The following is a 20,177-nucleotide window of genomic DNA, read 5'->3' on the forward strand; positions in this document are numbered from 1 at the left end:
GTAGGTGAGGGGGCTGGTGTGGTCTAACATGACCTTGGGGGAGAGGGGACATGAGGAGCTGGAACCTCAGGGGAAGAGAAGGACAGGAGCCTAGGAGGAACTCCTGCTGGAGCGAGGGTGTGCAGGGGGATGTGTGTTATAGCGCCGCCACGCGTGCGTCTGCCCCTGTGGGCCTCTGCGTTTGCAGGTAGACATGGATGGGGCAGGAGGCTGTGTGTGATGTATGGTGTGATCTGTCTGCTCTGTGTGTGTTGGAGTAGGGTGTGTGCACATCTGTATATACTAGTCTGCTTGTGCAGGTTTTTGCCTCCAGCTCTGGGTTGCTGTAAAAGGCAAAATCTGCTCTATTTTTAAAGAGCAAGTCAGGAGGAAAAGCTCTCAGGAGGCAGGAACTCTGGATTCCTTCCTGTAAATTTAAATGGCTGTAAATAAAGGCTTCCCCTTCCCCTTCTTGGGGCTTCAGTTTCCCCAGTTCTGTCAGACCTCCCAAGCCTCTCTATGTAGTCACATTCAGTGAATTCTCAAAGGGTCCTCTCTTCGGGCTGTGCTGACAACCTCCTCTAAATCAGAATCCTTTTAGCTGAAGACCCTGTTATCCTCTGCCCAGCTCCTTACTTTGGAGAAAAAGAGCAAGACCCCAAAGCCCAGGGGTCCTTGCAGCAGGTTACATTCAGTGAAATCCTGAGGGCTACTCCGTCCCTGACCTAGTAAGTCAGATTGGGCTAGTCTGAGGCCCACCACCTCCACCCCAATAAATATGCACCTAACCCCCTCAACATCTGGTACTTGCTTTGTGAGTCACAGATTAATCTAGGTGAGCGATAAAGGGGAGGAGAAGCCTGGGGCACGTGAGTCACCCCCACCTTCCTCAGGAAAGGCCAGCCTGCCCATCTCTCTGCTGCAGAGAGAAGGTGGCATCTTGGGCTGCCCTGGGGAACTAAGGGGGACAAGAGTGTTCCAAACCCAGAGGGAGACTCACTTCCCTCTCCCACTTCAGTTTCTGGAAGAGGGATGGAGAGGATTTTCTGGTTTGCAAGAGGCCCAGAGAGGTGTAGGAACTTGTCTAGGGTCACACAGGGAGTTACAGAGAATCTATGTATCCTGGCTGCAGGCCTTGCTTCTGAGCCTTGGCTTTCCTGGGGCTAAGGGGTCGGGTGATGAGGAATAAAAAAAGAGTAGAGAGGTCAGAGCTCTGGATCTCTCCAGTGAGGCGGGGAGGAGTGAAAAGCCGGGCCCCTCCCCTGTCCTGGGCTGCCTGCCAGTCTTGCCCCTTCCCTTCTGTGCAAGGCAGCAGAATGAAGCTGTTATTAGACCCAGGGGAGCAAGGTCAAGGATAGGGGTAGCGGGTGGGAGCATGAACACTCTGGTCCACCGCAAGCCTATGTCTCTGTTTCCCTGTCTGGGAGCTCTCCTCTGTTCTCCCAGACTAAAAACCTCCACAGAACAGAGCTGGGGTCTCCTAGAGGCTGACGAAGCCAAGGTTGGACCCTGACTGAGGGGTCATTGAGGGGCATTGAGACCCAGCTCCTGTTCCACCTGATGACCAAATGGTTTGGATGAAAAAGATAGATATGACATCCTGACCTTTCCCCAGTCTCCCTCTCCACTGCCCCAAGGTCTAGAGACCCTCAGGAAGTCATTCCTGAAGTCTGACTGCAGAATCTCCTGCTGCGGGCTGTCCTCTCCTCTCGATCCTTCCCCTGAGACTTCTCTCCCTTAGGGCCAGCAGTGGGTGGCTGCCCTGCAATTAGCACCCAGACTGGGCTTGGATGAGGGGAGAGTATATTGGGGCTCATACATACCCATCACCTTTCTGGAACACCAGATGCGGCGCCTTCCACCACCTGTCCTCCCACGGCCACCTTCAGACCACAGGCCTCTCAGAGAGCAGTTGTCTTGGGCCCCACCCAGGTTCAGGTTGCTGTCTACGCAATTCTGCCTGCCTTCAACTTCAGCTTCTTGCCTACCTGCCCTGCCCATTCCGCCTCCTAAATCCTAAATCCAAACCCTCTCATCATGTTGTACCAGGTCACTTTGTCCCCAGACTCCTCAACAGATCCCCACCTCCTATCTCTGGCTTTTATAAATACTGAACCCAGACAGACAGCCAAGCCCAGACAGGGATACACACAGATATGCACACAGAACCCCAGGGTCACCCACATGTACACACAGACCTCCATGGGTACATGCATACACAGCCAAGAACGCACATGGATGCGCACGACATTCATACAGGAGGAAACGTGACTCATTAACGAGGCAGCTTCTGGAATGAACCTTTCCTTCTACATTGACTGTAATACAGTTTTCAAAGCCTGAAACATCCGTAATCTTGTCTGATTCTTACAGGGGCCCTGGGTGTGTGTGTGTTGGGGGGACTCCACCTGAAACCTGCAGGTGACTGATGAGGAAACTGAAACTGAGGGGCGGGGAAAGGGAGCTGGCTCGGCAACCTGACTGGTCAGTGGCCAAGCGAGGCTTGGAGCTGAGCTTCTGGGTCTTCGGGAGGGCTCTGCCCGCATCAGCACAGCCCCTGTGGCTCTGGGCTCTTCCTCAGCACAGGGCCTAGGCCTCCTGTCCCACTCCTCTGCCTCCTCTCTGTGACCCTCTGCTGTCCTAAAAGAGTGCCGAGGGCAGCTCAGGGTGACACCAGAAGGTGAACACAGAGTCCCCAGGATATGGGTCAAAAGGTAGATTTTCTCAAGTTCCAGCTGGACATCTGGCCGGAGGTGCCCCGGGGTGTGGTTTGTGTTCACAGGCTCTCCTCCATCTCGTCTGCCTGGAAACAGGGGGTGACTGTTGGTGCAGCAGGAGGAACTGCTTGCCCACCCCCCAGTCTGGGGACGCTCATAAGAGGGTGATTCATCTCTGCTCTCCACTCCCCGTTCCTGTCCAGAGCCAGCTCCCGACTCTCAAGGCCCAGAAACAGGAATAGCATCCAGCAGTGGCCTAAGAGTGGGGCACACTCTAGACAGGGTGCTGAAGCATGGAGGGACCTGTGGCTCCCTGGCCTCCCTGCCCTCTTCACGTCTCCTCCATATCCGCATGGCGTTTGAATCCAGCTCAACACTTAATGGGGGGGGGGCTTCCCTGGTGGCACAGTGGTTAAGAATCCGCCTGCCAATGCAGGGGACATGGGTTCGAGCCCTGGTCCGGGAAGATCCCACATGCCACGGAGCAACTAAGCCCATGAGCCACAACTACTGAAGCCTGCGCGCCTAGAGCCCGTGCTCCACAACAAGAGAAGCCACTGCAGTGAGAAGCCCACGCACTGTAACAAAGAGTAGCCTCGCTCACCGCAACTAGAGAAGGCCCGCGCACAGCAGCAAAGACCCAACGCAGCCAAAAATAATAAATAAATAAAATAAATAAATTTATTTAAAAAAAAAAACACAATGGCAAGTGACTTCTCTCCAACTGTTAGTTTTGTCATCTGTGAAAGGGTAAAGTATACACCCACTTCTGGGGATTGTTTCACGAATGGGAGGAAGAGTACTTCCTCCCATTCGTGAAACAATAAATAAATAATTATTTATTTATTGTTTCACAAATGGAAGTACTTAAAAAATTTTTTTATTTATTATTAATAAATAAATTTATTTATTTTTATTTTATTTACTTTTTTAATATATAAATTTATTTATTTATTTTTGGCTGCCTTGGGTCTTTGTTGCTGTGCGTGGGCTTTCTCCAGTTGCGGCGAGCGGGGGCTACTCTTTGTCGTGGTGCGTAGGCTCCTTCTCATTGCGGTGGCTTCTCTTGCTACGTAGCACAGGCTCTAGGCACGCAGGCTTCAGTAGTTGTGGTGCATGGGCTCAGTAGTTGTGGCTCGCAGGCTCTAGAGTGCAGGCTCAGTAGTTGTGGCGCACAGGCTTAGCTGCTCCGTGGCATGTGGGATCTTCCAGGGCCAGGACTCAAACCCGTGTCCCCTGCATTGGCAGGCAGATTCTTAACCACTGTGCCACCAGGGAAGCCCCAGGAAGTACTTTCTAAACTTGAAAAATGTATGTCTGTCTGTTTTGGTCAGCCCCTCCCCCATCCCACTCCAATGCTCGGGAAGAGGTTAGGGGTTCAGGGAGGCCAGGGGGACTGTAGTATGACTTGTTTTCTATGTCTACACTCTTCTCCACTCCACTTGCTGACAGCAAGGCTCATGATTCCTTCTCTGCTGGTTCAAGCTGCTCTCATACAGGCAAAAAGAATCTGGGGGACAGGAATTGAAGGGCGTGCCACCCCTACCCCTTACAGAGCCCCAGCCAGTCCCTCTGGTCCAACAGGCTGGCACTTGCGTCTTCAGCCCTTCCCTTGCCTGTGAACCCACTCCCCCAGCTTCTGACCTCAAGGAGTCACGGCCTCCCATGGGGTGGATCGGCTGTCAGTCCCCTTCCTGGGCTCAGCCCTCCTGCCCTCAGCCCTCCTGCACAGGTGAGACACAGACCTTGCTCAAGATGTGTTGGGAGGAGATAGGGCCTCCACATATGCCTCGTCCTGGAGCTCCCATGCAGGCAGGCTGGCTTCCAGCCCGTACTCAGGCTTTCCTTCCCGAAGCACAGGAGGGAGCCCAGATGGCTCTGGGTAAGCCGGGTGACTCAGGGTCAGGGCCTGTCTCACCAAGCTCAGGCTCTTCCTGTGAAGCCGAGCTTCCTTCTATCTTTTGCTCCTGGGGGCACCATTCACACTGACTACAATGAGAATGAGCCCCCTCACCCCAACACCTGCATCCAGTTGTGCAATGAGGTCCTGCTTCAGCCCCCCAGACTCAGGCCAGCCAGCCCAGCGCTTCTGGACAAGCATCCTCAGGCCCTGACCCCTCTTATTCCCAGATGACCCGAGGAGGGCTGACAGGAATAAGGGACCCTTGGAAAGCATTGCATCCTCCCCCCTCCTCCAGGCAGGGTCCTCTCAGGCCCACTAAGAAGCATGAAGCCCTACCCATACCTCCTCAGCTCCAACCCTAACCCATCCCAATATGCATGGTGTGTACATGTATGAACATGTGTGTACACCCTAGTTACAGATAAGGACCAGTTTGGTGGGAGTATATGGGGTCATGGTCTTGAAGGATGGACCTTGATTTGGGGTGAGGGGGCATTGGGAACTGGCTCTCGTTCCACTTGCCAAGCCATGTGCCTCAGCATGGCACTGCGTCCACTGGGGAAGTGGGAGGTCGCAAAGATGCTCTATGGTGAGCTGCAGCCCCAGGATTATAGGTGAGCACGTACACACATGTGCACATGTGTGAGTACATGTACGTGCACATGTGTAAATAGATGCTACTTGCAAGATACACAGATCCACAGTTATGTGTGTGACCTGCTCCCTCAGGGTGCAGCCCATGTGAACACCTGTGTGAACTGAGTGCAAACACATGTGTATATGGGGCGAGGGGGAGGTGTGTGCTCTGCCTGCTGATGGCGGAGCTGCCCCTGTTTTTCTCCGGTTTCCAGGCCAGGCTCAGCTGCTGGCAGGCCCAGGACCAGCAGGAGTGAGGATGGGGTTCTGTCAGCTGGGGTTCCCTACTTTCTTTCAGTGTTGAGGAACCACTTTGCCACTTCCTGCCCTGTGCAGCCCCACCTGGGGCAGTGAGGGGCTGACAAGCATACCAGGGAGTGGGGAGAAGAGAGTGAAGCCTTGTGGGGGGCTTTCCCCTCTTCCCACAGTCTGGGCTCCGGCACCAGGAGTCTAGGGTTTTGTCCGGAGTCACAGATGGGCAGTGGGGCCTCCGGCAGGCACTCAGTGATGGCTCCCTGATTCACCCTGGGCCCTCCCAGCCCGTGGGGTTCAGGGGGTACGGTGCTTCTTCCTGGGCCAAGGGTCATGGGGGACCTCTTGTGTGGGGATTACATATATATATGAGCCTATGGCTAGGCTCTCATGGGCAATGGGATCCCGGCAGCATGTGAACAAAGCTCAGGGTCTATAGGCAAGTGTGGCTGCCAGCCTCGGGGGTAGTGTGTGTGCTGCACACCGGCATGTGCACCTGTGAATCTACCTATGTGTGTTGCCAAACCCTATCTCTTTGGGCATGAGTCGCCTCTGGAGCCCTCATTTCTGACAGCCATTCCTCAAGGGACAATTCCCCTGGGCCCTTAACCCACCTGGATTAAGTCCCTTTGGAAAATGTGCTCTTCCCTGGCAAAGCTGCCTTTAGAGACTGGGGTGAGGGCATGTTTGCTCCCAGTCCTGTGGGAGTAAGGCCCAGGCTACCAGACCTCAGTTTCCCAATTATCAGATGCAGCATAGGGAACAGGGTTGCCCCATGCCTCCCCTGAGATGGGACTGACACGCCCACAGTTCAGCCAGCTTAATCTCTTAAAGGGACAGACTTGCCTCTGGCCAGGGATCAGCCAGAGTGGGAGAGGAGAGGGTTAAAAGCAGCTGGAACTCGGGACTTGCCCGGTGGTCCAGGGGTTCAGACTCCGCCCTCCCAACGCAGGGGGCCCGGGGTTTGATCCCTGGTCAGGGAACTAGATCCCAAGTGTGCAGCCAAATAAATAAATAAATAAATATTAAAAACCAAAAAACAAACCAGCTGGAACTCACCTTGCCAGCAAGCATGTTGCCTGTGGCATGTCAGGACAACTGCAGCTTAGCCTCTGGAGCCATGTGCAAGATGCACGCAGGTACACGTGTGACAGCTCTGTTAACCCAGCCATGTTCAACAGGCATGAGCAAAGCCATGAAAAATGCCCAGAAAGTGTGATCAGGCACTGATCACACTGATCAGTGTGTCATGTGTGGACACAGCTGAGAACGGAGCAGGTCAAGACATGCAACATGTGACATGTACTAACTGCACAAGAAGCAAGGGTAGGTGTACTCTGGCTGGCACTCAGTACCTGTGTTCCTGAGTCCACCTGGGTCTGGACTCTGAGAGGGTCTCTTCTCCCTTGGGGCCCACAGCCTCCTCCGTCCTGGCCCCTGACTGAGGACACGCCAGGTCCAGCCATCGTGTAGAGCTGGGGCTAGTTCCTTTCCTTTCTCTCTTTAAAAAAAAAAAAAAATTTTTTTATTAGCTGATTTTTACTGGAGTATAGTTGCTTTACAATGCTGCATTAGCTTCTACTGCACAGCAAAATGAATCAGCCATACCTATACATATCTCCCCTCCCTTTTGGGTTTCCCTCCCACTTAGGACACCACAGTGCATTATGCAGAGTTCCTTTCCTTTCTGACATGCCTCCTCTCCCCTCCACCGTGGTGAGGATGGCAGCGAGGCTCACTGCGAGTGGCCCAAGGAAGTCTCTTTGGTGGCTCCTTTTCCCCCGAGCCCCCGTCCTGCACGTGCCTACACCCCACCATCGGCTCTCAGACTCCACAATCCCGCAGTCTGGTCTCAGCCCCCAGACACCTCCTCCCTGGGCCAACACCAGCCCTAAAGTCTCCTCACACCACACACCCCTACCTTCCTTATCAGCGTCCCCCCAACCCAGCGTCCCCTCCAGCCTCCCTAGGCGAGCAGTGCGGGGTGGCCGCCCACTCCTGAGGCCGGCACCCGGCTCGGCGGGCGGCGGTGCCGGCGGGCGGGGCGCGTGCCTCCGGCTCCTATAAAAAGGGCGCCACTCGGCGCTCACGGCCACTGCTGCTGCGTCCGCCGCCCGACAGCACCGCCGCCTGCCCCAGCCATGGGTCGACAGAAGGAGCTGGTGTCCCGCTGCGGGGAGATGCTCCACATCCGCTACCAGCTGCTTCGCCAGGCGCTGGCTGAGTGCCTGGGGACCCTCATCCTCGTGGTGAGTGGAGGGAGAAGTCTCTCTCCAGCCCCACACTTCCCAGTCCCTCTGTTCACCGGAGGGTCTGTGTTTTTTAAGACAGCCTTGACCCCTCTCCCAGCTCTGATCCCTCGCGCCCAACTTGACCCCTTCGGGAGCACCCTTCGCCCATAGCGCTAAGCCCCTCAGTGACTGACAGTTCCGACTCTTGCCAGAATGACAGCTGTTATGCCCCAGTGACAGCTCTGATCCTTTACCCTCTCACCAGTGACCCAGCCCACAGGCTGGGGGCAGCAGTCACCTCTGCAGTCTGGGACCTCCAGCCCTTTCTGGCTTCCACAGCTCCCCAGGTTCCTAGAGTCCCAGCCCTGGGAGGCAGTGGAGGCAGTGGCAAATGGGCCCCTCTTGGGTTATTTGGGTCTTGGATGCCTGGCCCCTAATGAATAATTAAGCCTTAGAAAGTCCAAAAGTTGCTCTGCCATAAGGACAGTTTGCCACAGGTGGGGGCAGAGGGCGGAGGCTACACACAGCAAAGAGCAAGCGGGAAGGAGGGAGGATCCTGAAGATAGGAGGCGGTGGAAGGCAGCTGTGCCCCAGGCACAAAGCACGTGGTGTCACTAAAATTCCTCCCCTAGTGCCGAGCAACTCCCAGAAGATGCTGTCAGCTTCCGTGCAGAAGCACTCTGACTTACTCCCCGGGGCCGGAGTTACTGTACAGGTTCTCTGAGGGCGATGCTTCCTTGCCTGGGTTACTCCCCAGTCCCAGTTATGCCCTGGTTATGCCAGTTTGGGTCTGGGTTGTTCCTGGGTGACTCTGCACTTCTTGGGTCTGACAGACACACCAGTTATGGGCTCCATTTCCTGTCCCAGTTTCTCTCAGATTTTCGGCCACTCTTGTGGTTACACCTGTTTCCCTCTGGGTTACGTCTGGGTTCATTTGCTCCGTTGCAGGGGATGGGGTACTCCGTGTCCCATCCGTGTCCCACTTCCAACCCTAGGTAACATAGACCAGCCGGCCCCCTGTGGACTAGCAAGATTAACTAGGGGCAAGTAGGGCTGGATGGCCCACCCCAAATGGGTGGTGGTGGTGGAGCAGATTCTATAGGGAGAGGAAAGCTGGACTCACCTCTGGCTTCCAGGAACAGGAAGGGGGGAAGCCAGGTGGGGCACTTTATCCATACCCCCTCCCCAGACTAGTAGACCTCCCAGTCATCTGCCTCTCTTCTCCTCCAGTGCCAAGTGCCAAGAAGGGAATAGGGGCAGATGCTTGTTGTCCTCCTGCCCTGGAGGCTTGTGTCCCCCCATCCCTGTCTGATTTTTAGTCCAGCCCCCTGTTTGAGAGCAACCAGGACAGAGCAAATTGTCTTCCCTTCACAGAAGGGCCTCCCTATCTCCTCCCTAGTCTCAGTTTGCCTTCCCCCAAAGGAGCAGTCAGGCCTCCCACTGAGCCCCAGGATCATTTGGCTTCTCCCTGACCACAGAAGGAGGGTGTTATGTCTGTGAAGGCTTTCAGGCTCAGGTGGCTAAGAGGCATTTTGTGTCAGTGTGCGAAGAGGAGAGGCCAGGCCCGGGAGACGCCCAAGTGGTCGGTGAGGGCTTACCTGCATACCTCTGTGGGTTGGGGACCAAAAGCCTGCAGTGGCAGTAGCAAGGCTGGCTTTTGGGTGAGGGAAGCCCCTTTCTCTGAGGCTCCTAGTAAGGTGAGGAGAGGGAGAGGGAGCCTGGAGGAAGAGGAAGATGAGTCTCAAGGTGGTGGAACTGGCTCTGACAGCTTCTCCCTCCAAGGCCTCCTGGGATGGAGCCAGGTTTGGGCCTCAGGCAGGCAAGGAGCTGAGGCCAGGGCCAGCCAAGCTGGGCAGGGTGCCCCAGACCCTCACGTGCCTCTTCCAACACACATACATACTTACACTCTCTGACTTTTGCTCTCACCTGCCTGCACACCTTTGCCCTGCATCACTGCTGCTGGCTTCCCCACTATCTCCTGGTCCTCGTGAAGGATGATCATCAAAATGCTTAACCACCCAGTACAGCAGGACACTGACCCTTTAGAAGGGACGAGGGCCCTTAGCACAGGTTTTGGAAATTTTCTGCTGGATAGGCATAAAGACTTTAGTTATGGAGAGGTGGGAGAGGAGACCTGGGGCAGGGCTGGAGCAGCTTCGGGGGACACTTTGGGGGCTCAGGGCAATGGCTCTTTACAGAGGAGCTAGTACAGAAACATTTTTACATTTGAACAAGGGGAACCCACAAATAGCACATTCTGTACTTGCAGGACATCAGGTATTTTAGTCCTCTTGAATCCGCTCCCCCCCCCCAAATTTCCGGCAGAGAGCTTAGAACCAATCTCCCCACTTCCACTGCTCTGGGGGTCCTGGACTATGGCTAGTGAGACTAGACAGATCGCTGTCTTTAGGACCTCCAAATCTGAGTGGGGAACCTGGACCTCTGAGGGCAGGGAGGTCAGGGCGAGTGGAGAGAGGAGGCTCTGGGTCAGGAACAGGTCAAGGAGGCTGAAGATCCTGAGAGGGAGAGCAGGGCGAGGCAGGCACTCTGACACCCCAGATTCAGGAGAAGTGGACTCAAACGAACTTCTGGCTTCCTCCCTTTCTTTGTGCCCTCTCCCCCTCAGCTCTTCTTTGGGGCAGAGAGGGAGGCAGTTGCAGGTGGGGGATGAGTGAGAGCCTTCCCACCCCTATGGGCCAGACCTGAAGGGCTGGGGGAGGAACTGCTCAGGTGAGAGTGTCCCCTTCCACCCACTCTTACTGAGAGTCAAGAAAAATCAGTGGAGATGGTTCAGCCATCTTCTGGGCTCGAAGTTGCAAACTTTGCTTCCAGTCCCTTCCATAGGACCCTGTTATTAGTAAAGTTGGGACATTGGGGCTAAGAGGGCATGTCTGCTTCTTCTGCGGGGTATAATTGCAGCAGGAGGAGGAGGGGTTCGATTCCAGGAAAGGGCTTCCCGCCCTCCCGTCCTCCCCATGAAGGCAGGGGGAGGTTGTTGGCTTCATCCCTGCCCTCTGGAGTGAGACTCACTTGTCCTCACCCTCCCTGCTTTGTTCTGTTTCCTGACACAGCTGTTTGGCTGTGGCTCTGTGGCCCAGGTCGTGCTCAGCCGGGGCACCCACGGTGGTTTCCTCACCATCAACCTGGCCTTTGGCTTCGCCGTCACCCTAGGCATCCTTATCGCTGGCCAGGTCTCTGGTAAGGCCTTACCCCACCCTCAGCCATCATCCCTCCATAGCATTCCCACAAGGTGTCCCGCTGGAGAATAGGGTGGGAGTGGAGGTCGCCTCAGAACAGGGCATAGCCAGGGCTTAGCTTTGGGTCCTTGGAAGAGAACTTGATACTTGGAAATTTCGACTCTCACCTTGGAATCAGAGATTAGTCGAGTTGGTCTGTTACACAGTCCAACACACCATTCTGTCCAAGAAACCCTTCTCTGCATCCCTGCTCACCAGGGCCAGAGAGGGGGAGTATGGGGCAGGGGAATCCTGGCCTCCCCACTGTGGCAGGCAGGGGCTAATAGGTTCCATCTCCCCTCTGCCCAGGGGCCCACCTGAACCCCGCCGTGACCTTTGCTATGTGCTTCCTGGCGCGTGAGCCCTGGATCAAGCTGCTCGTCTACACCCTGGCTCAGACTTTGGGAGCCTTCCTAGGTGCCGGGATCGTTTTTGGGCTGTATTATGGTGAGCCTTCCCACCCTGCCTTCCTCCACTACCCCCTCCCTCTGCTTGGGACCTGCTGGCACCAGGCCTTTCGATGACAGATGGCTGGGGCCTGCCCAGGCCCCGGGCTTATGACTCATTCACGCACAGGACCCAGGTGGGGGTCATGAGGGGAAAGAAATGAGTCGGGCAACATGGAGTCAGGCCCTCCAACCCTCCACCTTCTCACCCCCGACTCCAGGGTAATAAAGCAGCAATTACACTCACCTGTGATCCCTGGGAGGGTGGGCCCAGCCTGAGAGGGGAGATGGGGCTCAGGCCTCTGCACTCACCCACTTGGTATCTAATCTGTGACCAGATGCAATCTGGGCCTTCGCCAACAACCAGCTTATAGTTTCGGGCCCCAATGGCACAGCCGGCATCTTTGCCACCTACCCCTCTGGACATTTGGACATGGTCAATGGCTTCTTCGACCAGGTACGGGCTGGGGGTGAGTGAGAGGAACTCAGGGAGGAGGACCAGGCTGCCTTGGGTTGCTCATGGGCTGGCTGGGGGACAGGACTCCTCATCTAGAGCAGATTCCTAGGAATCTGCAAATTTAACCAGCAAAAGTCTTAGCACCACTGCTCTGGAGAGCAGGGCACGGGAGATGCCAAGACTCTGAGAGTGGAGGGAAGCTGGATGGTGGAAGGAGGGGCCAGAAGGTGGATGGGGGCTCTTCTCACCCTGTTCTCCCCACTTCCCAGTTCATTGGCACAGCCTCCCTCATCGTGTGTGTGCTGGCCATTGTGGACCCCTACAATAACCCTGTCCCGCGTGGCCTGGAGGCCTTCACTGTGGGCCTGGTGGTCCTGGTCATCGGCACCTCCATGGGCTTCAACTCTGGCTACGCCGTCAACCCCGCCCGGGACTTCGGCCCTCGCCTTTTCACAGCCATTGCCGGCTGGGGCACGGAAGTCTTCACGTGAGTGCAGTCCCCGCCAGCGTGCGCCAGCCCGTCTCCCCTCTGCCCTGCCCCATGCGTCCCTGACCACATCTGTCTGCCCCCAGGACCGGCCGCCACTGGTGGTGGGTGCCCATCGTTTCCCCACTCCTGGGTTCCATTGCGGGTGTCCTCGTGTATCAGCTCATGATCGGCTGCCACCTGGAACCGCCTCCACCCTCCACCGATGAGGAGAACGTGAAGCTGTCCCACGTGAAGCACAAGGGGCAGATGTGAATGGGCAGGGGGCCTCCCCCCCACCCCCTCTCATGAGCATCCTTTGACTGTGCAGGGGCTGCTTCCTAGAAGCCCTCTTCACGACCACCCTCCCAGGCTAAGAAGCTCCTTGTCTACCACCACCCCTCTAGACAGCCCCCTTCAGGATTTTCCATCCCGAAGGAAATAGGACCCAATAGGACCGCTGGCCACTGTCTGTAAGCTGGTGGCACAGGGAGTAGGGCCAATCTAGTCCTTTGTCTCCCAAAGAGAGAGAATGGGCAGCAGATGTGTGCATGTGCATGTGTGTGGTTTTCCAGATATTCAGGGCAAAGGACCAAGTGGAAAGGATTCTATCTGTGGGCGTGCGGGGGAGGCCCGGAGGGAGGGAGGGTGTTGTGTCTATCTATGAGTGAGGAAAGCACCAGGGGTCTGCATGTTTCAGGGGCTCCGTGTGGAGGAGGGTCCAGGTACATGTGTTTCTTAGTATGTGTGTGTCTGCTGTTTTTTCTACATAGGGGGCTTCTATAGGCTTTGGGGGAGGTAGGGTGGGAATATGAGTAGGGCTAGGAAGAGGGGACCACAGCCCAGATGAGGAGCTCTGGCTCTTCATACATAAGTAGGAGCAGAGTGATGTGTTTCTGTCACAATGGAGGCATTAGGGGGGCGGGGTGAAGTCCAGGTCATAAGTTTCACATTTGCTCTTTAAAAAAAGAAAAAAAAAGTGTATATATGTGTGTGTGTGTGTGTGTGTGTGTGTGTGTGTGTGTGTGTGTATATAAGATGCTACAGTTTTAGGGATGGGGGTTGGGAGACTCTAAATAGGCTTTTCATTCCTTTTTTTTTTTTCTTCACTCCTTTAATCCTCAACTCATGTACTCTTTTGCCTTTTATAAAAAAAAAATAAAATATATGCCAATTGTGTAAATATCTCTCTGCTCACTCTGCTGTTTTTCTGGCACCAGCTAAAGAGCTTCGGTGAGTTTGGCCACAGATAGCCAGGGCACCCTGAGGGTAGTACTCAAACCTGCCCTAGGGGCAGGGGTCAGTCACACAGGTCAGAGAGCTCCTTCAGCTCAGCTTGAACTCGGCGTCCCACACTTTCCCCCAAGTTTCCAACTTCCCGGGACCCCCCAGTACAATGAATCACATCTTCCCAACCCCTGCACCCACCTACTACCCCAGGAAGGCAGGCTGAAGCCTGGCCTAGGGAAGAACTTTCTCCCAGGCAGAGCTGCCCAAAGCAGAGGACTGCTACCCAAGAAATAGTGAGCTCCCTGTTGCTGGAAGAGACCAATCAGACCGGGAACCTGTTATTGCCTTCTACACTTCGCAGCTGTTTGGGCTCTATCACCTTCAACTAGACCTTGGCCACAGCCCCCTGAGCAGCCTCTCTGACTCCAGTTTGCCCCAGTCAGTCCACAAAGCAACCAGAGGGATCTTTCTGAAAACACCTGCTGAAAGTGGGCCTCTTTCTACGGCTCTCCCCGCTACCCAGAGACAATTCAAATCCCTCTATCCTGCAGTCAGGCCCTCCAGGACCTGGCCCTGGTACCTACACCTCCCCTCACAATGCTCCATCCACCCCAGACTACTTTGTGTGCTCCCGTGCCTTCCTACCTCACTGCCCACTCACTAAAATCCTCCTGATCTGCTCCATCACCTCCTCCAGGAAGTCACCCCTGCCTTACCCATTCTTTCACCATCTCTACAGTCAGTTGTCTGAACCCAGAGACCACAGCTGCATTCACTCATGCCTCCTGTGCTTCAGTTCTTCAGTTCTTCAGTCTGAGGCACCCCTGTGTCCTGTAAGGCTGGGTTCTGGGATTGGACTGACTCTGGTGCCCTGACTGAAGCCTGGGAAGCTCTGCTGGGAGATCACGTGCCCCTTCCCATCTCCTGCTCCTTCCTTACCGAATCCTCCTCAAATTTCACTGGGAATAAAAAGGGAAGGCGGCCCCAACCCAAGCTCTCCTGCAGAGTTAACCATGTTGGGATGCTTGGGTCTGGAGGAGAACTGTGGTTTTTAGAGGATAAGCCAACTCTTGCTCCCCAGCCACTTCACAGATGAGGAGACCATGGCCCAGAGGGGGTGGGTCGCACAGCCTGGACTCTGGGCAGTTGGGGCTGGGGGAAGGCAGTTGCATCTCAGGTCTCCACCCACTTGTCCCCAGCTCCCAAGAGGCGTGTCTGGAATGTTGAAGGGACCTGAGCCAGAGGGAGTGTCCTCTTCTCAGGCCCTGGGGGGAGAAAGGGCAAACCATGGGAGGAGAATGTGTGCTTCAGAGTTTCACTGCAGCCACACCTGTCCCGCTTTGGGTACCCTCACTCTGCTATCCTCCCCAGCATGCCCCATGACCTTTGTCTTCTCTTATTCTCAACTCCTGCAGTTGACCCTGACCAGGGGGTGGTGGGAGGGCTTCTGGCCCAGTGGTGAACAAATAGTCAGACCTGGATTTCAAGCCCAGCTTGGCCTCCCTCTAGCTGTGTGATACTGGGGTGGTCATTTTCTTTCCCTGAACCTCAGTTTCCTCATCCGTGAATTGGGAGACATTGAGAGGAGGAGGTAATGGAAGATAATAGTCAATAAATGTCAAAAAATGATTTTTTTCTGCAGAACAGGGGAGGGGGGATGGTGGTGGTGGAGAGATCTGAAGGCTGTTTTTTAAAGGTCATTGAATTTAATATCCTCTTCCACCTCAGATTCCTTCCACGAATCTGAAGTTCCTGAGAGGGGGGAGGAAGAACAGGGTGATGGCTTGCCGTGCCCTAACTTGAGGAGGGTTTTGGGAGGAATAGAAGGGAGACACAAGAGGGGGCCACCACAGGTGTAGACAGCAGAGGAGCATGCAGCCTAGGGAACACGTTGGATGGAAGGTCAGACCGAGTGAGCAAGAGGAAGGCCTGGCTGCCCAGTGACAGAAGCCAAGTAGCAGCATGAGCCCTGGGGGCAGGAGCGAAGCTTCCCACCTCCCCTACTCCCTTCTAAGATATGCCTCCTACCAGCAGTTCTGTCTGATAGCAAGTTCTAGAAAGAAACCTCTTCATCTCCTTCAGGAAAGTAGCTTAATCCGTTTGCCAGGGTGGACTTGAGAGAGAATCAAGATTCCACGTCTCATCTCTGTCCCTTCTTCCTGAGCTAGTCCTCTCCACAGCCATCTTTGGAGGAGCTCATGGTTCCTTAAAGCTCTGACTTGCTTGCATTGAAATCCACCTCCCTGAAACCTGAGCTTGGTTTCCGTTTCCTTGTGTGCCTGCTTGTGTGTGCGCACATGCAGCTGTGCACCTCTCGGTGCTGCTGGGTGTACCTATCTTTCTCTCAGTCTGTCTGGTATGGCTCTGGGTCTGTGCCCCTGGCTGACCATGTCTCTGTCTCTTTCTGTGTCTCTGTCCCTGCCTGACTCTTTTTGTCTGGGTCTTTCTATGTGTACTTCTAAGAGAACATGTCATTTACCTAAGTACCTAAGAGAGTCTGAGTGACCAGTCCCACTTATCTTACCCCAGGGCATACCTCCTCCTTAATTCTTAGTAATGAGCTCCCTCCTTCTTGCTGACTCTTTCCCCTTGATTTTGTTTGTCTAAAAGCCTGGGTGTGGTCCCCCCAGGCTTGGGGGAAGTGTGGGTGGGGTAGAATTGGGTGGGGTGGGGAGGGGAGAGGAGGGACTACTCCACCCTGAACAGAGACCCCTGAGGCCAGAGACACCCTTGGTCCCCCACAGGAGGGTCTGTGAAGGTACTGGCCTCCTCATTGGGAGGAGGTGGGGACACTGAGGTGTGCACCTGGGAATGCTGGCAGTGCAAAGGAAGGAGAAAGTCAGGTGGGGAGCCTCCTTCACCTGCAACTTTACCGAATTCATCAATTCATTCATCAATGAATTTGGTAAAGTTGCAGGATATAAAATTAATATACAGAAATCTGTTGCATTTCTATAGACTAACAATGAACTAACAGAAAGAGAAACTAAGGGAACAATCCTATTTACCATCACATCAAAAAGAATAAGATACCTAGGAAAAGCATACCTAAGGAAGGAAAAGACCTGTACTTGGAAAATTATAAGACACTGATGAAAGAAATTGGAGATAGCACAAACCGATAGAGAGATATACTATGTTCTCGGACTGGAAGAATTAATATTGTTAAAATGACTATACTACCTGAGGCCATCTACAGATTCAATGCAATCCTTATCAAAATACCAAGGATATTTTTCACAGAACTAGAACAAATAATCTTAAAATTTGTATGGCCCCTAAGTAGCCAAAACAATCTTGAGAAAGAAGAACAGAGCTGGAGGAATCATGTCCCACCTGACTTTCAGACCATACTACAAAGCTACAGTAATCAAAACACTATGGTGGGCTTCCCTGGTGGCGCAGTGGTTGAGAGTCCACCTGCCGATGCAGGGGACACAGGTTCGTGCCCCGGTCCAGGAAGATCCCACATGCTGCAGAGTGGCTGAGCCCATGAGCCATGGCCGCTGAGCCTGCGTGTCTGGAGCCTGTGCTCCGCAACGGGAGAGGCCACAACAGTGAGAGGCCCGCGTACCACAAAACAAAACAAAACAAAACAAAACAAAAAACCCCACTATGGTATTGGCACAAAAACAGACACATAGATCGATGGAACAGAATAGAGAGCCCAGAAATAAACTCATGCACTTTTTGTCAATTAATCTATGACAAAGGAGGCAAGAATATACAATGGAGAAAAGACAGTCTCTTCAATAAGTGGTGCTGGGAAAACTGGACAACTACATGTAAACTAATGAAATTAGAACACTCTCTAACACTATATACAAAAATAAACTAAAAATGGATTAAAGACCTAAATGTAAGACCAGAGACCATGGGCTTCCCTGGTGGTGCAGTGGTTAAGAATCCACCTGCCAGTGCAGGGGACACGGGTTCAAGCCCTGGTCTGGGAAGATCCCACATGCCGCGGAGCAGCTAAGCCCGCGACCCACAACTACTGAGCTCACATGCCACAACTACTGAAGCCCACGCACCTAGAGCCCATGCTCCGCAATAAGAGAAGCCACTGCAATGAGAAGCCTGTGCACCGCAATGAAGAGTAGCCCCCGCTCGCTGCAACTAGAGAAAGCCCAGCAACAAAGCAACGAAGCAACGAAGACCCAACACAGACAAAAAAAAAAAGTCCAGAGACAGTAAAACTCCTAGAGGAAAACAGGCAGAACACTCTTTGACATAAATAGTAGCAATATTTTTTTTTGGATCAGTCTCCTAAAGCAAAGGAAATAAGACAAAAATGAGCAAATGGGACCTAATTAAACTTAAAAGCTTTTGCACAGCAAAGGAAACCACTGACAAAACGAAAAGACACCTACTGAATGGGAGAAAATATTTGCAAATGATATGACTGATAAGGAGTTAATACCCAACGTATATAAACAGCTCATAAAACTCAACATCAAAAAAATAAACAACCTGATTAAAAAATGGGCAGAAGACTTGGATAGACATTTCTCCAAAGAGAACATGCAGATGGCCAAGCAGCACGTGAAAAGATGCTCAACATCACTAATCATCAGGGAAATGCAAATCAAAACCACAATGAGCTATCACCTCATACCTGTCAGAATGGCTATCATCAAAAATAACACAAGTAACAAACATTGGTGAGGATGTGGAGAAAATGGAACCCTTGCGACTGGTGGTCCAGTGGCTAAGACTCCAAGCTCCCAATTCAGGGGGCGGGCCGGGTTCAATCCCTGGTCAGGGAACTATATCCCACGTGCATGCCGCAACTAAGAGTTCGCACGCTGCAACTAAATATCCCGCATGCTGCAACTGAGACCCAGCACAGCCTAAATAAATAAATATGTTTTTTCCAAAAAGAAAGGGAAGCCTCATACATTGTTGGTGGGAATATAAATTGGTGCAGCCACTGTGGAAACAGTATGGAGGTTTCTCAAAAAAGTAAAAATAGAACTATTATATGACCCAGAAATACCACTCCTTGATATATATCTGAAGAAACCAAAAACACTAATTCTAAAAGATACATGCACTCCAATGTTCATAGTAGCATTGTTTACAATTGATATGGAAAAAGATATGGATACAACCTAAATGTCCATCAACAGATGAATGGATTAAGATGTGGTATATATATTATCCATTCATCTGTTAATCTTAATTCATTCATCTGCTGAATAATATTCCATTATATACATATAATGGAATACTACTTATACTATACATATACTACATATATGTATATATATATAAATATATATACAATGGAATACTATTCAGCCATAAAAAAGAATGAAAATTTGTCCTTTGCAACAAAATGGATAGACTTGGAGGGTATTTATGTTAAGTGAAATAAGTCAGACAGAGAAAAATACTGTATGATATCACTTTTTGTGTGTGTGCAGGTGTGATGTGACTGTAGCAGTCTTATATTTGAAACCCAAGGAGGAAACAACTGTGTTCCAAGACACCTAAATAAGCAGGTCCAAAAAATGAAGGCATTTTTTTTAACTGCCACATTCACTCCGAAGCCCATTCATCTCCTTCAGCATCCCAAAGATTAAGCACATGTTCTGCTTAGCTATACAGTAAAGTGGCAAACACGCTGCACCACTGACATCCCAGGACAGTTGCCTATAAAACTAGACTTCTGACGCTGGGGTCCAGCTTCACTTTCTCTTAAGCTGGGAGGGCAGTTGTCTGAGCAACCTCTAGATCCTGCTTGTACTGTGCTGCCAACGCTGAGTCCATGACCACCTCTGGTGGGGCGGGAGCAGGCATGGCGATGAACTCCAAGTTAGGGTCTCCTATCCGTTTTCTAGCAAGCCAGAGGAAGGGCTTTTCAAAGTTGTAGTTACTTTTGGCAGAAATGTCATAGTACTGAAGATTCTTCTTTCGGTGGAAGACAATTGACTGTGCCTTAACTTTCTGTCCTTAATACCCACTTTGTTGCCACACAACACGATGAGGATGTTCTCACACACTTGTACCAGATCTCTATGCCAGTTAGGCATGTTCTTGTAAGTAACTCTCAATGTTACATCAAACATTGTAATGGCACACTGAGCTTAGATATAATAGCCATCTCTCAGTCCACCAAATTTCTCCTGACCAGCTGTATCCCATACATTGAACTTAATAGGTCCTCTGTTGGTATGGAACACAAGGCGATGGACCTCAACACCCAAGGTAGCTACATACTTCTCAAATTCACCAGATGATGTTTCACAAATGTAGTTTTTCCAGTACCACCATCACCAACCAATACAAGTTTGAACTGAACTTCGGGTTCTCCTTGGGCAGCCATCGTGATGTTACTTCTAGAAGCGTCTCCACGCCTGTCTGACTGAGGGCTGGAAAGATGGCAGAAGCCTGTATGATATCATTTATATGTGGAATCTAAAAAATCTAACAAACTAGTGAATATAACAAAAAAGAAACTGACTCACAGATACAGAGAACAAACTGGTGGTTACCAGATGGGAGATGGAAGGTGGGGGAGGGGTAATATAGGGGTAGGGGATTAAGAGGTACAAACTACTACATATAAAATAAGCTACAACGATATACTGTACAAACAAGGGAGGGACTTCCCTGGTG

At 52.5% G+C, this 20,177-nt stretch overlaps 1 protein-coding gene and 1 pseudogene across 2 annotated transcripts; one reads left to right on the forward strand and one right to left on the reverse strand.

Annotated features, from left to right (window-relative positions):
- The first annotated feature begins 7,602 nt into the window (after positions 1-7,602).
- On the forward strand, positions 7,603-13,502 carry AQP3 (aquaporin 3 (Gill blood group)). The gene is made up of 6 exons (XM_082616561.1): positions 7,603-7,736; positions 10,790-10,916; positions 11,264-11,401; positions 11,739-11,857; positions 12,127-12,344; positions 12,431-13,502. The coding sequence occupies exons 1-6, from the start codon at positions 7,629-7,631 to the stop codon at positions 12,597-12,599; spliced, it is 879 nt and encodes a 292-aa protein (XP_082472687.1). The 5' UTR covers positions 7,603-7,628; the 3' UTR covers positions 12,600-13,502.
- A 5,754-nt stretch (positions 13,503-19,256) lies between these two features.
- LOC309806785 (GTP-binding nuclear protein Ran-like) lies at positions 19,257-19,695 on the reverse strand (annotated as a pseudogene). The gene has a single exon. The product of its transcript is annotated as a GTP-binding nuclear protein Ran-like (transcript).
- Between the last annotated feature and the right edge of the window lie 482 nt (positions 19,696-20,177).

Source organism: Mesoplodon mirus (genome assembly GCF_964341445.2).
Source record: "Mesoplodon mirus genome assembly, chromosome: 1".
Classification (NCBI taxonomy): Eukaryota; Metazoa; Chordata; class Mammalia; order Artiodactyla; family Ziphiidae; genus Mesoplodon; species Mesoplodon mirus.